General features: G+C 41.5%; 1 protein-coding gene across 4 annotated transcripts in view; it reads right to left on the reverse strand.

Moving 5' to 3' along the window:
• LOC6563789 (homeobox protein homothorax) overlaps positions 1-18,286 on the reverse strand; it is a 126,142-nt gene that overhangs the window by 57,234 nt on the left and 50,622 nt on the right. For all 4 annotated transcript variants that reach the window (XM_032736902.2, XM_043214858.1, XM_001989978.3 and 1 more), the window contains exon 7: positions 6,034-6,157. In XM_032736902.2, coding sequence (XP_032592793.1) covers positions 6,034-6,157 — 124 coding nt within the window. The remainder of the gene's footprint in view (positions 1-6,033; positions 6,158-18,286) is intronic.

The raw sequence follows: 18,286 nt of genomic DNA on the forward strand, positions 1-18,286 counted from the left end.
TGATTTTTTATGACTGATGCGGACGACAGAACGAGCGACGGCAAGTGCGAGAAAACCAAGTGCAAAAGAGGCCTTGTCTGTCAAGTGTACAAGCACATATATATATACTTAATATATATGTAGTGGACAATCGTTATCAGCATACGGTTACTGTAAGTATGTACGCCAAAGCTGATACAGTTCAGCTGTGACTAATTTATGCGACGGCCAGTGTACCACAGATCATAACTATATTATGGCGATAAGTTTGCAAAGCTAGACAAATTCAAGTCAAAGTCATGGGACGGACGACCAGACCATGTAAAACGAGTCGTGGCTTTTTTTTCTGGCTGGTAGAAATACAAAAGATAGAAGAAAAAAAAAAAGAAAAACATTTTGTATATGAAAATTTCATGCCTCAAAACGTAGCCAAAGGAAGTTTGCATTTTGTCTGCACGCGGCCGCAACCCTCCCAGGCAAACAAAGCCCAATTGTTGATGTTGTTGGTGTTGCTTGTTTGTCAACTATGCTGCGACCTCTGGCAGTGACAGTGACAGTAGAGTCGAAGTCTAAAACGAAATATGCCGCCCTGCTGTTGCTGCTTCTACTGCTTCTACTGCTGGTGTTGATGATTTTGTTGATGTGCTCGTTGAGTTTGATGTGGCAAGCGCAAGCCAACGCCGAAGCCCGCACTTCTCTCCTCAACGCAACAAACCCACCACAGCAGCAGAGCGCAAAAACCCGGGCCCAATACCAGGCCTGGGAAATTCGATGCGCATTCTATTCATTGGCGTGTCGGTCCTGGAAATATGATAATGTGCCAGCAGCGAGAGGAGCAGCAAGCAGCAGCAGCAGCAGCAACCAAATATGCAACAGTCAGTTCGTAAATTTTCATTGTAAAATAAGAAGAAGTCTATGTGTGTGTGCGTATGTGTGTATGTGTGCGTGTGTGTTCGCAGTGTTAGGGGATGAAGATGTATTGCCTTTTGTGCAATTTGACGTAATGTTACATAAGCTCTCGTCCTGGCCTGGAGTGGGTAGGCTTGGGGTGGGCTGCTCATTATGAAAGGCGCAGGCAACATCGAATTTCTGTTTCAATTTTTATGATTGTGAACTTGGCTGGAATACGTGCGGCAGCTGGTGCCCCTTTTGGGATTGGTTTTTATTTTCTTTATGTATTTTTTTTTTTTTTTTTTTTTTTGCTCTAGGTCTCAAATTGGGATCGGGCTTGGGTTCGGGTTTGGTTTGGTTTGAGTTCGGGGTGCGCAGATACGTACAAAACAGATATGGGTAATTTTTGGCAGCCGTGCGAGCATTTCTATTCAAAAGTTGTTTAATGCGTAAAATTTTAATTTTTTTTATCGTCGCTGTCGTTGTTGTTGTTGTTGTTGTTGCCGTTATTGTTGTTGTTGTGCGACGTTGGTGGCGGAAATTGTGTCAGCATTTGACAAAAGAGTTAAAAAGTTGTGGGAAAGGCAGATGCCTCCAGCCCGCCCCAGTTTGACTGATGCTGAGGTGTGAATAGTTATTTGAATTTGAGCACCAACCAAAGATGACAAGAAGGGTTAACAAAAGTAACCAGAGATGTGATTATGAATTAATTAAAATATTTGCAGAATTTACATATATTATGAATACAAATACAATAATTAAATGTTGGCTCTTGACTCTTAATCGATGGATGTGGCTCTGCTTAATGAGTTTCCTTATAGCCATTTAGTAGACAGAGTACGAACGGTGACTGCAGCCATTGCTAAATCACAGCACAAACTTGGCATTCGTGCGCCACCCCTCCCCCTTGCTGTCAAACGAAGCAAATGTAATTCTATTAAATGCAAACCAACGAAAAAACAAAAAAATAAAATAAAATGCTTTCACATTACAAAGAAACGCAAAAACTCTCAGGCTCTCGGGCCATGTGAATGAGAAACTGTTGGCCTGGCGAGGCAGCAAATGAAAATTGTCTAATTGTGCGTGGTAAGATAACAAACAGCCAGCGGCCAGGGCAAGAGCTTCCTGTTATTGTTATTGCTATTGTTGTTGTTGCTACTCAGCTTGTATTTTCTGCTGTTGCTGCTATTGTTGTTGTTGTTGTTGTTGTTGTAACACATTTCGTCAATGTAAATAAGCAAAAATTGGGCGACAGGCAGCAACAAAGATAATCGCCTTAGTAGCAAAAGTAGCGAAAAGTGCACTCCAGGTCATGGATGTGAATGTGGCATTAAAGCCGCAATGACAACAACAAGCTGCCACACACGCACACAGAGAGAGGCGAGAGACACACCCCTCGGTAACTTTAAAACTGTAACAATTGGCAATTGTGTGGGTCTTGCGGCTTGACAAACGCTAAGCATGAAGCGTCGAGCGTTGAGCACGTTGAGCGGAAAGGATAACACGCACTTCTGAGGCTGCCCCACGCCATGAAAGTTAATTTACGTCACGCAGCATTTTCAATCAATGTCAGTCCAGGGGGGTTAGCTGCGAGAGCCGAAGGGTTGAGCATCCGAGGGCCGAGGGTTGGTCGCCCGCTGTTCTTGTTTATTTTCATTTTCGCAGCTAAGGCAATCAAATTGATCTCGTTTTGATTTGCATTTAAGCGACACTTGACAAGTGACGTAGCCGACTTTTAAATGTAAATAAACACAGGCACACACACACACACACACACAAATATTTTCATAGCTGACATTTTAGACACTTATCGCCTGGTTTGGCTCTTTAATTGCGCATTAACTGTTGCGCAAAATAAAAAGGAAAACAAAATGGGAAAAGTGAGTGGAAAAATAAATATAAAATACAGTCGTTGAAACCCGTCATCATCATCGTCGTCATAATTTTCATCGTCATTTTGGGCAGGTCACAAGTCAGACAACTATACAAATATTTTTTAATTGAATGCAACGACGCTGGTATGTTGCCACGACGTTGATGAGGGTGCCCTATAATTATAGACCCAAAGACTAACTCTCCCAAAACTGAATCGAGACTGACACGAATCTGTCTGCAGGCCTAACTCGCCCCGACTCGCCCCCTCCACGCCTCGACTCGATACGAGAAGAGCCGACTTGTGGCTTTCCACCAACTAATTGCTGGGATTATTTATTTATGGAAATCTATCTAGCCAAAAGTCGTCGCGTTAACGCCCCTCACAATTTCGATCGTGATGAGGCCAGCAATTAAGCCGACCAAGCTGAAACTACTTCAACAGAGACATGGAAACCTTGGCCACTGTAAGCCAACACACCCATTTCAATATAGTCCTAAATATGTAAGTCTTGACACTAATCAAGAAGCGATTAGTAATAGTATTTAATTATTACAAATATAACTATATCTTTAAATACATATTAATGGTCTCTAAATATTTTTTACTGCAATTCCAAATCATATTCCTGGTCCATCATTCAATCATCGTTAAACAGGATCAAGTCCCACAATTTGCTCACATTTTGTCTTTGCTCTTGCAGATTGTTATTCCTTTGCTGACAGAAAGCTCTACGTCCTGTTATTAATCATTTTAATTGCTTGATCGTAATAATGTTACAAAGCAACTTCATCTGATATATTTTTAAACTGTTTTGTTCGTAGCTTTTATCTGAGACACTCCACGCAGATCCTCCTTGATTAATAGGAAATTAAATATTTTCTTCTTTTTTTTTGCATAGCCTCTGTCCTTAAAAATCTAAATTTGCTTGAAGTCCTTGTCGTTTGTATTGCGTTTAAATTATGATTTCTCTATGGGCAATTGCCTGACCTCATAAATTAGAACAATTTAAACAGTTCGAGTGCACACACTCACAACTCAGACTCAAAGTTGAGAGACGAGGCAGTCGGAGGACACATCCTTGTGCCGCTTTTACTTGTGCAACGTTCTCTTTATGCTTTCTGCGGAAAAATTCCTGTCAAAATTGATAAAAATCACATTTTCCATTTGAATAACATTTTACGAATTCGTGCATAAAATTACGGCAACCCTCGGTAGCGGTTGCCACTACCCCACCCCACCATATTCTCTGGCAACAGGACGCTCTCTCTCTCTCTTTCAACCAGCTTCAGATCCAGCCTTTGTGCCCGCTGCCTTCTCGCTATGCAGTGGAATTTGTGCAGCAGCAGTGAATTTCTTTGGTAACCACATTCCTGGCCTTCTGTCGGTCTGTCCGTCTGTCCGTCTCACTGTCTCACTGTCTATCTCTGTCTGCATGTCTACTTAAAATGTAGAAAATATCTATTTGCTACGCCCGAAATTCTCTGCGTCGCAAGCGTTGCTCAGCTAAGGGAAATGATGTGAACTCACCGTGCGACGAAATTTTCTTATCGCCATGGCGAAAATGAAATTAACATTAAAAATTCGTTTGCTGCCCGCAAAAACTTATTCAAGTGTAGATAATTTTCATTCACACAATGGCAGAGATAGGCACACACACACACAGACACTCGACTACACTTGAGAGTGCAACTTCAACTACATTTTTCGACTACTTACGACTATGCCAAATTTTAATTTGTCTACAAAGTAACTCGACGTGTCGATAAATCAATCAAAATGGCGCGTCGTGCCAGCGCAAAAAGCCAACAACAGCACCAAACAACTCGTAAAACGCGCCACAAAACTCGCCTAGAATATTTGTATTGTTGTTGTTGTTGTTGTTCTTCTTGTCGGCTCACTTTAAAGTTTTAAGTTTTTAAATATATATATATATATATATATATTTTATTTTTTTTTTTTCGTTATACGTCAGCTCAGTGGATTGGCTTTGGCATGTGTATGTGTGCAGCAGCACCACCTAAAACCACCCGCCGCCACGCTCCCCCGCGCATGTGACCAGTAAAAATCATTGGAAGGCTTGAGAGCGCGTCATTTGGTCTATGGCCGAAAAGTTGCGCGTTGCTCGAAAAGAAGAAAAAAAAAAACTAACTTAAACTGCATTATCACCATGGGCCACTCGAGGGTGCCCCAAGCGGCAGAAACGACGAGAGACGAGTGGCCCGAGAGTGTCTTTTTCGAGTGGTGTTTGCGCTGAGCGCTTTTGTTTTCTTGCCGGCAAACAGAAAAAACACATAAAAATATATTTTTGCCTATCACCATAAATAATTCAACGTGGAGCCCAAGTGACGATGCCCCAGCATCGAGCAGCGAGCATAAAAATCTTCAAAAAGAAGCGCCAAGTGCGAACTTATTGTTGTTGTTGTTGTTATTGTTATTTTTTGTTGCTGTTGCACGCACTCAAAATATTGAAGTAAAAAAAATCGTTGGTTGCCACAAACATTTTTTTTATTTTTTAAGTTGGCGTTGGAAGAGTTAAGAGTGTTGTAGAGTGTGAAGAGTGAAGAGTGTGTGCAATCGCCAACTCTGCAAGATGCAAAAGACAGGCAGTCTACGAGTCGAGGCTTAGGGCTGTCCCTAAGTATCTCCTGAGCCGCACTTGCCACACATGTGTCTGTGTGTGTGTTTGTGTGTGCTTAAGCTTTAAGCCGTGTTACTGTTTGTTGAAGTAGTCGTTGTCTGCTCATGAGTTTTAGCTACAAACTGCCGCTGCCGCACTTCAAACTGAAGCAAACAACATAATCAAAGAGTTGGCATAGCGACAAATCGCCAAAGGTGTAAAAAGCTTACACTCTGCGGATAATGCTCAACATTTTTATCTATATAAGTATTGTTTTTTTTTTATAAATTAACAATTGTATTACTGCTGACATTTTTGATTTATATTTTTAATTTTAGTATTGATGAAGAACTGCACATTATTTATTTGAAGACTGCTGATTTTCATACTTTTGATTTCTTTAGTGTAATGCATTATTAATTTGATATATACATTTTGCCATACACATAATAAATCTGTGACAATTTGATGAAAATTTTATTTTTTTAGCAAACCCTCATAAATATTATATTTCCCTTTCTAAACATATTTAAACAATTTTCTATTTGAATTTATTTCATCTAGTCCGTATTATCTTAGGCGTCTTTCAATCTCAAACGACTCCCATTTTACCCATATCAACTAAAGATAACCACATAATTGTGAGTTTAAGTTAAATTGCATTACTTACCAGGGTCTGATGTATCTAAGACAGGTGGCTGCTGTGATAATGGACCGGGTGTACTACCAGCGCCCGGCGAGCGCGCATCATCGTTCATTGCGCCCCCATACGACAACGATGAGCTTGGCGGCCGCTGCAAAGCAAGAGATAGAGAGAGAGAGAGATAGAAAGAGAAAGAGAGGGAGAGGATATTCCGATTAATACAGTTATTCAATAGAATGTCTAACGATATAGATGTGACTGTCATGTATCGAGTAGAGACATATGCATATGTACAAGTTGGCAAGCATGCGTTAGGTGTTTGTTAGAATTAGTTACAAATTGCTTATAAATGTCGCTTTAAATTGACACACCAACCATAAAATGAGCCACATAAAACTGGACATACAATCAATATAAAGTCTCTGACGACCAAGACATCAGCCAAGTCAATGTCGTCGCAGTCGTTGTCGCTGTCCATGTCGATGACTCTGTCCGGGCCGTCTGAGTCTTGGTCTGCACGACTGTCAAGTTGTCAAAAGTGCCATGGCCCGGCCATATTATGGCTAAACAAATGCCCCAACGATCGTGGCCTAGGCCTAGACGATCAAAACAACCATAACAACAACAACAGCATCGTGTGCAAAAATATATATTTATTGTATGTACTATAGTTATATATATATACATATATATATATATGAGTTATCAAATTAATATGCGGCAACTGGCTCTGTCTTGGCTTTGCCTGCGAGTCTTCTAACTAGGAGTAGAACCACAACAGCCTCGTCATCCAACGATGACGACGACGACGATGGCGGCATATTAAGCGCAGCGCTCAGCCTGCAGATACCAAAAATGTCAATGTCCAGGCAGAGCAGACCACAGAGCACTCATAGCCATAATTTCAGTCAGCACGTTCAGCAACACCAAACCCCACTGGATGCCTTGCCCACAAAATGCTGCTCGAAATCGATCGGTAACAGCAATTTAAATTCTGCTAATAACGACAAAATTTGTTGTCGCTCGTCGAAGAAGTCAACAAAATAACAAAATATTACGCTGCGGCATTAAATTCATGCACGTGTTCAGATATATTATATATACATGCATACATATATACATATCTTATATAAAGTCGATGTTGTTGCTGCTGTTGCTGCTGTTGCGCATCGTTCACAATTTTTAACCATTAAATTATTATTTTCCCAAGCTCGTAAAAATTCTTGACTTTCGAATACAATAAATTTCGAGTGTGCGTACAACAAATTTTTGATTCATTTGGCATGCAGAGCACATTGCATGTGTTTTCGCTAAATATTTGTTAAATCGCATATTAATAGCGCCCTGCTATAGACAATCCAAGTGTGTGTTGTGGTGTGCTACAGTGTGTGGGTGTGTGTGGGTGTGTGTTATTCAATTGGATACCTCAGCACGTTGCTCAGCCAGAAGGCAGTTGAGCAAACATTTAAATTATATTGCAGTTTTTTTTTATTATTGTTGTTGGCAGTTGAGTTGAATTAGTAGTGCACTGAACCGGAAAATTAACTTGACTTGGAGACTTGGAGATTCCCAAGCAAGTTATTTAAGGCTTAAAATCATTTATTTATCTCATTTTATCATATTTATTCTGTATGAACGCTTGTAATTATTATTCAATCGACTTTTGATATAATTGCTATTTATTTGACTATTATTAGCACTATTATGCGATCGCATATAAGTCGCCTTGGACAGTTGCCAATTTGTCTGTGCCGTCTTTTAATTCCTGGTTCAAAAAATACGCCGCTACTTTGGCAATCAAAGTATTAATAATTAGATACGTTGTCTGCATTTTAAAACTAAAAAAAAAAAACGCGGCACTTTGTCAAGCTCGAATGGTGTAAGCCAACTCTATCTCTTTTCCTTCAGCTGGTTGCTGTCTCTCTGTCTCTGTCTCTGTCATTGCCTGTATATGAGCTATGAGGTGTCTCTTGATAGTCACATAAACAATTTCCAGTATAAACGGACGCGACTCTCGACTCAATAAGCTCATAGCACAATTGTAGCAATTGTCGTTTTTACTTTTTTTTTTTTATTCATACTCGGCGTTCTCTTGGTAACTTTATGGGCCATAAAAAAAAAACCAGAGAAACTGGGCAACCGCAGCCTAATTTGTGGCTCATTAAAGCGAGCAAATGAAACTATTTAATTAGCTGCATTAAAAGTTGGAAAAAAATAAAATAAAAAAAGAAGAACACAAATAAAGTAAAACAGAATCCGAATGAAACAAAGGGCTGCATTTTCCCAAACGAAACTTTCCTTTTATGAGTGGCATGTTCGGAGGAAATTTGATAGGCCTGTCGGCTGGACTGGATGGACTTGTTGTTGTTGCGCCCGAGTTCGGAGTCGGTCAGCTTTTCGAATCTTTCACACTTGCCGCACACTTTGACTTGGACGTGGACGTGGACGTGGATGGTTCTTTCGGTCGCCAAGCTATTGAAATTGTATCGAGTTACCTGAACACGGCGACTGAGTGTTGCAGATAGCCATGCGGCATGCGTCGTGCTAAATGCCAGTCGCACTCCTTGCAAAGGACAGCCCTGAAGTAGCTTTAAGATGCGGCCAGGTATCTGGGATATGGATGTATATATGTGGATTTGGTGCTGGGCCAAAGGGTTTATCGATGCGTGCATTAATTACATTTTCAATTAGCAAGCGCCCAGGAAATTAAGCTATCGAATTGCGATTGGCACGACTCGATATTTAGTTGTTGTTATTGCTGTTGCTGTTGTTGTTGCTGTTGCTTATCGCATTGCATGTTCAGCGACAATTATTATCAAATATTGGTTTTTATTTAAATGACGAAGGCCGAGCCGACTCTTTCACAATTAATGAAATTGAACTAAGGCAATCTACGGCTACATTCAACTCGCCTGCCACATGCCTAAACTTCTCATTCCCAATACTCGACGCAACATGCCACATCACGTAATGTTTGCCCTCGCACAAAAAAAAAGTTTTTCACTTTGCGTCCCTTTGGGTGCATTAAAATGATCAAGAAACAATTTTCGTTTACCTTTTTTGGCGCTGAGGGGCTATGTGGAGCTGCCCCACTCTCTGCTGTTTGCCACTCGACTTTGAGGGCGTTTGGGGACCTGCTGCCTGCTGCCTGCCGCCTGCCAGCCAAATTATTTATTTATCAGCTAAACGCAGCGTCAATAAGCAAAATGGCGTTGCTCAGCTCTTTAAATTTTTGATGATACCACGAATACGAAACTCGACTACTATTGCCAGACAACATGACAATCGTGTTGTTTAAAAATTTAAACGTGGCGCACATTAAACAACCGCAAAATTGTGATGCCAGGCGTGTCATAAAATGTAATCGTTCCCCCCCCCAAAATGAACAACAAAATAACCAAACATAACAACTAAACAACAGCAACAACAAACACTTGGTCAATTGCTGTTGCCAAACTTTTGTTTTGTTTGATTGCCCGGACACTTCATTATGTTGCGTATGACTCTCCCTCCCTCTCTATCTCTCTCTGTGTCTCTCTCTCTCTCTCTCTCTCTAAATATATCTGGTCAGCTTTCCAAGTGAGTTGGCTAAGTCGGCTCAGCTGCCGCATAATTGCTCCTCGCTCGACTCTGCCGCGTGGCGCGTGCCCACCCAGAAAAGGAAAAGCAAGAAAAAAAAAGCAAATGGAAAGAAAAACAGAGCAGGAAATGCAAGAGTCAAAACATGCAATTTTCGTTAGAGATTCGTCTATATAATTTACTAGATGGCAATCACTGTCCAAGTTAATCACTACAATCAACAGTTAGCCGAGCTGTCCAACCCCTCTCGTCCCACCCACCGCACTGCACTGCAAAACACAACAATCAAATTATGGCAAACAGGAGCAGGCGTTTTGATTTTGTTAGCCAAACTTTTGTCGGTGCGTGGGAAGTGAATTTTTCCTTTCGATTTTCGAGCAGGATTTTTTTTTTGTTTTCTGTTTTCTGGGCGTGGCAACGCGTGTGCCATCTCGAAAATTTGCTGTTGCTGTTATTATGATTGTTACTCATTTGCTGGCGACACGACAGGACTCTGTAGTTGCTGTAATTGCCCCGCAGCATTTGCCGCGTGCATTTGACATTTTGAGGGTAGGGAAATGGGAATAGACATGCTCATGAGAAGTGGTAGTGGTAGTGGTTGAGATGCTGAGGTATGTATTGCCTGAGACTAGAGAGGATTAGGCTGCGCTCGTTTCCACAATTAAAAACTACAGCTTAGCATCTCGACCAGAACCAATAATCATTGTCGAGCTGCGCTCTTCAGTTGCCCTTGGGCCAACAAGCACTAAGTATTTACTGAGCCCAAAAGTGGACGTGAAACATATTTTTCTGTTTGTCTACAAACACTCACAAAAGCAACAGACGCACACACGTAAACACACACACACACACACACACACACACACAGACCAAGACTGACTGAGAACCACAAGCAGCACACAGAACACACACACACACAAACACACTTGAATCCATATCCTTAGAGCAAATAATTAAATCCTTTTTACATGGCCGCACAGGCCGAAAGTTTTCGCATGGTTTATGTTTCTGATGCGGTTCAGGGAGAACAGAACAGAACAGAACTGAACCGAACCCCAAAAAATACCAAAACCGTATAAAACCCCGACGGCTGTTTGTTTTGATGGATTTGTTGTTTGGCATAGCCCGGACACAAAAGCTTTTGTTTGTCTGTTTATGTCGTGTTTGTTGTTGCTGCTGCTGCTGTGGCCTTAGCGCCCTGGAGCTGCGCTTAGTCAGCCCCAGTGCTTTGCCCATGCCACTCCATGTACTCCGCAAACCCCATTATCAGGCAGCAGCTTTGGCTGCGATTTAGCTGCTTCTGCTTAATTAACGGTATATGCCCAACAAACACCCCCCACACACACCCCCAACTCCAGGGTGTGTGCCACTTCAGCAATTGTTGTTATTGCTGTTGTTGTTGTTGTTGCCACCTTCTGTGTATTTAATTGCGCGCATGGCATTTAATTGTTTTTCAAATTTGTTCAAGTTGTAAAATGTTCGCTGAATGAAATGAAATGCGTTCCCATATGTGTGTGTGTGTGTTGTGTGTGTGTGTGTGTGTGTCGTGTGTGTGTTGTGTGTGTGTGTTGTGTGTGTGTTCTGTGTGTCTTGTGTGATGTTGTGAGTGTCTTCATGTGTGAGCGCTGTGCCATTTTGTTTAAGGGTTGAATTTTTAATTAAAGTAGCTGGCATCGTAGGAGCATTGCTCCTTGCAAGACCAATCAGACAGGGGGAAAGCTGAGCAACCCAAGCAGTTCACAATACAGCTGGCTCACAATATGGCTGCCTTTTTGGGGTTGCCCTAAGCGCAAAGCGTTTACAGCCACGACACGCAAATTGCTTCAGATGTGCCATATATACATATATATATATATAAGTATACATATATATATATGTATATGTGCCTGGGCACATACTGGGCTATAATTTCAATCAAATGGCAAGTTAATTACACACAATTATACCACACACACACACACACACACAGAGACTTGAGTGGCAGCTTGTTTTAGCTAGAAATTTAAACTGTGCCATAAGCTGCAAATATGAACCTTAAACTTTAGACTTGCTTTACTAATAAAAATGTACAAATTGCATTCAATTAATAGAAAGAAGTTCACAATTTGTGTACTCAATAAATTTTATCAATAAGATAACACTAATAAACGATAAATATTTGAAATGGTTTATTTTTTCCATTTCAATAATTATATTATAATTATTCCAATTGCGATTGCCAGCCACTTATATATATATATATATATATATATATATATATATGTGTGTGTGTAATAATTACAAGTAATTTTTTTTCAATTTTCCGTGTATTTCAAATCAAATTTGTTGTAGTTAATAGCATATTTTAATCATATCAGTTGCCTGATTTTCTCAACTAGTTCGTGGGGCCAGCTTAAAAATAATCGCTCTCCGATAAGAACTGAACAAGCACTTACTAATGCTGCCCAAAAAAGAAATCCAACTATCTATTTACAATTGTAGTTAAATGGAATTCGAACTAATCAGTGGGGGAAATTTTGGCTGACTAGCTATCTGGAAAAAAAAAAAAGAAACTCCTAATGGGGGCTAGGTGGACTGACTGACCACTCGAGTGGCAACATGTTAATTTTCGTGTAGAAACACTTGACATAATTGTGCGAGCAATCTGTGTCTGTGTCTGCGACTGCTTCTATGTTCTTGTGTGTAATGTTTTTCAGATACATTACTCATACGCAACATTGTCAAACATGCAACGCACTAATGCTCCGTCTTAGTCTGTCAATGCGTTTCGTCTCGCTCTGTGGCACAGGAAATCTTAGGCTGCTATCGCAGTCAAAAAAAAAAAACAAAAAAAAAGCACGCCGAAGTACAAGTCTGTGATTAAATATTTATAAGCTGATAACAAATTGAAGCAGGTAATGTAGTCGTTTGTTGTCGTTGTAGTTGTCGTACAACGTTTTCGGAAATCTTGTGCAAACAAAGAAATTAGTATTTTGATAATAAAAATTCAGAAGCTACCTGAAATACAAAACAAAATAGAAGAACAACAAAATATTAAATAGATAAGCAGCGCAGAGCCCGGCAGAGCCGAGCTGAGCACTATGCAGCTATCGAGCGACAGTGGCGCGCAATTGTGACTCTATCAACTTATCATTTGTTTGACTTTATTATTATGTTACACAAACAGTGGAAATGTGGCCGTCGCAGCGGTGCAGTCGGTGGCTGAGGCGACACGCAGTTGCAGTTTGCTCGAAGGCGCCCCCAAAAACGTACCAAGATTGGGATGTAACGGAAATGGAGCACGGCTTCGAGCTGGAAGCCCTGTGAGTGCACGCGATTTGCATTGGGCAATGTTCACACAGAGTGTCATGGGGGACTTATCTGCGCCGCAAATCTCAGCTATCAATTTGAACTGAACCAGCCAAAAGAGATTAACATGTGAGAGACTGCAAGGGTATAATAGGGTAGAGCAGGGCAGAGCAGAGGAGGCAGGGGAGGTAGAGGAGTAGCAAATGGACTTTGCACTTTTTAATTTGCAACTGACTGCAGTTGTTTGTTGCGGCTGTGCAATGCAAATAAGATAATTATTCAAATGGCATGTTTCACACAATTCCAAAACACATTCTTTCAAGTCCAGACCAGACCAGTCCACAAACGAAGAAAGCTGCCCGATGCGGCTGGGGCTGGAGCTGGGGGTTGAGGAGACGTATCACGAAAGGCAATGGAATCATTTTCTTGCCGGCAAAGATATCAAGATAGCAACATGCAAATGCTGCAAATGATCGCGAGAAATAGATTTGCATAAGCTGACACACAGCAGGAGAGAGAGGGAGAGAGAGAGAGAACAACAGAGAGGGGAGAAAGACTGCGAGAGAGATAGAATGAGATGCCCAATGTCGAGAGCTGTTCGTTGCATGTGAGAACATTAATCGTGTAATTAATTTGATGCATGTGTATGCAAAGTAATTTCATGTAAAATGTCACACCCGCCCCGGCAAGTCGAGACCCGACATTGCCGACATACCCGAACCAAATCCGAACCAAGACCCAGACCCCAAACCGTTTCTCAATTCTTGTAACATGGCGTGCCAAAAGACAAAAATCAAACTACATACAAAACAGGAGACAAGCAAAACTGGCTGGTCGAAAGAAACTGGTGTCAAATAGATTCCGCTGTTAGATAGAGAGACGACAGCGCCTGCCTGCCATGAAGATTAGCCCCATCGTGGCCAGGGATCAGGCCCGAGACATGCCCGTTGCCTGACTCCAACCGCTCATTTGCAAATTAGGTGGACTGGACGGGACGGAACTGAACGGGCCGGGTCTGAATGCGGGGACGGCTCGTTGTCAGCGCCCGCGACAACTGCTTAAGCAGACATTTTCATTTCGCTTAAGCCAGATAGATTTTATAGATTCGCGATTTGCGATTTGCGAGTTGCGATTTGCATTCCTCGTACAAGTATTTTGTGGCCGGCATGACATATGCAATGTCAGCGCTGCTGACGTGCCAAAATCTCAAATCTTTGCATGCGATAAGCACACATTGAGAGACAGAGATAGAAAGAGAAGGTGTCGGACAGTTCTTGTTAGCCAAGATAAGCTGACATTTGAAATTAGCTGGCCCGGCGGATACATGGCCATAGACAAGGTATTACAAGGATTTGTCGTTTGCCGCTCTCAGACTCAGACTCTGACTCGGACTTGGACTCTGACTCGGTCTCTGACTCTGACTACGACCAAGTGCCGCAGTCAAACTGTCGAGTCACCTTTTGTGGCCGGCTGGCAACACATTCATACATAATCTGAAATTCATATACTACTCGTATTATTGATATAATGCACTGATAAATGGCTCTCTGGCGGCAGCGGCTCAAAAGTAGATCAAAAAGATTCGCAGCTACGCACTTTTGTTATTGTTATGGCCCGCTACACATTCAGCTACATACACTGAGAGAAAAAAAAAATCCGATTTACTTATATAAAAAATAATTCGATTCAAATTGTTGCGTTGATATTGCAATGCACATGTTGCAATGTATTGCAAATATTTCACAAGTAAGTAAATTAATTCGATCATTATTTAATTTTGCTCATTTGAGAACTGACTTGACATATTTTTATTTATTTATTTAACCATTCAATGCAGACAACGAAAAAGGCATACATTAAAAAAATATTTAAAAAATGCAATGATTTTTTAAGAGCACAAAATAATATTTTAAGTGAGAATAATCATACTCAACCAAAAGACTCTTACAAAAGAAACGTGCTTGATTTCTACGACCTTGGTCAAGTCTCAACAATGTTTGTACTCTCTAATCTCTAATCTCTATTTTTTGTTTTTTATTTTTGTTTTTTTTTTTCTGAGTGCATGCACTATATAAAAGCCAAAAACACACTTCACTTAAAGAACGCCCCGAATCCAAGCTGAATCGTTTCACATTCTGCTACATCACGCTTGCTGCGAAGTTCAGCACGCCGCCGTATTGTCTTAAAAGGCCTCTAAAAAGGGGCGGCTTGTCTCTAAAAGCCTTGGCCCGCGCCCCACCAGAACCTGAACTGAAAACTGAAAGCCCCAAAAACTGTCGCATCATTGCCTGACCCGGGCGCAGTAGACTAGAAGACGACGTCGCCATCGCCATCGCCATTGCCAACGTCATCGTCACCGTCACCGTCATCGTCATCGTCATCGCCATGACATGGCATAAAAAACTCCAATGGAAATGGGAAAAGGAATGTGAAAAATATAAAAAAACAGAAATCGCGCAGAGTATTTCCATCTAAATATATTTTGAAAAAGGGCAAACTACTCTTACTTACTTACTTACTCGCTTTTGCAACTCGCGAACTCGTAAATCAGTCGAGAAATCACGGCGTCCAGTCTAAAATCAATTAGACCTGGTCGTGAGGCTCGGCACTTTGGCCCAGTGAGAGTCATAAAAATTAGAAAATTTGATTATTGCCACACAACGATGCGCACAGATTCAGATTCACTCCACGGCCATGCGGGACGTCCCACTGGGCTGGGCTGGTGCTGGGGTCGAAAACCATTTGCATATTATCGTGAGGCTGTGGCAAGATGCTTCACCCAAAAAATTTCATTACCCAAACCCAAAGGGTCTAACGGTAGCGGCGTTTAAATGAGTTTATTACGTCTTTTGGCGTTTTACAGTTTACAGCATTTAGCCATTTTACTTGCTCTGGCTGTGGCAGGCAGTAGCTGGGGCTGCTAAAAGGGGTGCATCATATTCGTAATGAAATTTCCATAGATTTGCATAAAAAGGCATCGAAACTCAACTCAACTCGACTCGCCTCGTGTCTGCCAGCCAGCCAGTCAGTCAGTCAGTGAGGCAGGCATTGCCGGTGAGTGGTGCGGAGATGCCCTAAATTAGATAATGTCTAAATTGGATTTAAAACACGCATTTTGCGGGTTTCCAACAGCTACAGAGAGCTACTAGAGAGAGAGAGAGAGAGAGAGAGAGAGAGAGATCTGAATGTGCATGTGAATCGCTAGCGCCCATTGAAGACCCATCGAGACAACATCAAAATAACATTAGAAGCGCTTTTTTGGTTTTTTTCACTTTTGCTGATGTTTTTCCTTTTTTTCTCTTTTTTTTTATTTTTTGCCTGTAGCCTGTTCAATGCGCATTTGAAGGGTTGCAAACGGCGTGATTTGTATGCAAATGCCGAGTTGGGCGTGGCAGGCGGGTGGGCGGCTGTAAGGGGCCAAACATGACACAGAGTGTGCAGCAGAGAGTCTAAAAGGGAAATGTGTAAAATTTGATTTTTTAAACCTTTCGCGGGGCTTGGGTTGGGCCACGTTGTTTATTTGACCAGGCGCTAAAAGCAACAGCGTAAGCCAATTATGAAACCTAATCAAATTACAATGCACTGGCTTTCCAATGGAAATTTATTAAAGCAGCACAGACACTATATGCAAATCTGTCATTCACTATATTAGAGTTATGTCTCTTTAAAGGTTTGACCGAATGTTGATTTGAAGCAATCAAAGCACGGTGATCTCGACTTTACTCTCTTGCTGATCCAACTGATCTTTACTCTCTCAAATATTGTAAATAACAATCAAGGAACAATTTCTATATTATGATTAGAGAATCTCTTCAGTTTGATATCAGCATTTAAGTAAAGCTGAAAAGTTATACAAGATCAAGATTATTATCCAACATGAATGCATGCATAAGTTAATGCAATAATGTCAGGTAAGACCTAAGCTAAATTAAGTAATCATTTGAATAAAACGAAACATTATGTAACACTTTTCACACCTCGACAGTCACGTGCCTAAATCTAAAAAAAAAAAAAAAAGAAGCCAGTTCTAAACGCAACAAGGTCTACTAAAATCTAAGACTCTGTGCCACACACTCCAATCGGCAAGTTCATAAATTCTTGTTCCTTGCCACATTGGTATTACGTAATTTACATGCGTTGTGACATTTCAACGGTATGTGTCGCGACATATGTTTGTATGTGTTGGTGGCTGCCTAAGCCATTTACACGTGTTGTCGCCAGGACGAGTTCATAAACTAAAGTTTAAGTTTTTGGACTTGGACTTGAAGGTTGCTTAAAGCTTTGATTGCCAGTTTGGGGCGTGTTCGTTGTGGTTTTTGTGTTTAGTTTCAATTTTTTTTGCTGTGATTTTCTTGACGCTGATTGCGTGGCATTTTTCACATATTTCTGCTGCACATTTCGTGCAAAACTTAATTATATTAACTGAGTTATTTGCGGCATTTGGCGCGCTCTGACTTGGCCTGGTCGCAACAGCGGCACTTGGGCAGGTGTTGTTGCTGATGTTGTTGCTGATGTTGTCACTGTTGTTGTTGTTGTCGTCGTCTTTTGTTGAACGACAGAAATTATGACAACTCAACTTGACTAACTGGTGTGAGGCACCGCCGACTTGCCTGGTTTTCTACAAGCCAGAAGTTGTTCGCACCCAAATGGCCAGACAGCCAGCGAGACAGAGAAAGAGAGACAGGGAGAGAGACGGGCGGAGACAGATTGTAGGACAGACGAGCTGACGAACTGACAAACAGACAGACTGCGGGCACAATCAACAACATAATTAAAGGCACAAATGCGCATGTCTGGGCTGGCTCTGTTGGCCAGGCTCTGTTTTGCCGGCTTGATTGAGCCAGGCCGTCAGCTTTTGGTATGCAACGAGCTGCAATTAAAAATCAATAAAATGCGTGATTTTTGCAATTTTTGCAATGCAATTTGTAATTGCAATAATTAAAATGTTGCCCACAGTTGTTCATTTTCTTGTTCTTTTTTTTTTTTGTATTGGTTTGCTTCATTGTTGTTGGAGTTTGTGTTTGTGAGCTGCTTAATCAAATTTTCACCTCAAAACCAACTGAGTCACGTCGACAATTGAATACGAGACACCAACAAATTCACATTCACATTTGCAGGAACAGGAAGAGGAACAGGAGCAGTCACAGAAGAGGAAGAGAAACAACCCTGGTCCAAAATATTTCAGGCAATCAATCACAGCGTCGCAGAACCCACCCCTGTGGGGCGCAGGGGCGCAACAAATCGGATTAACTCGCAGACTGTACCACCCGAACTCGAGATTCACGCAGGCGCACAGAGGCGCTACCTTGGGCCTGGTGGATAGGAGACGGGGACGGGCACGGGCACGGGCACGGGTACGGGTGGTTATCGCTAACAATTAACTTTTTGTTCATTTGGGTTTTTTGTTCTTCTC

This window comes from Drosophila grimshawi, unplaced genomic scaffold (genome assembly GCF_018153295.1).
Source record: "Drosophila grimshawi isolate 15287-2541.00 unplaced genomic scaffold, ASM1815329v1 contig_311, whole genome shotgun sequence".
NCBI lineage: Eukaryota > Metazoa > Arthropoda > Insecta > Diptera > Drosophilidae > Drosophila > Drosophila grimshawi.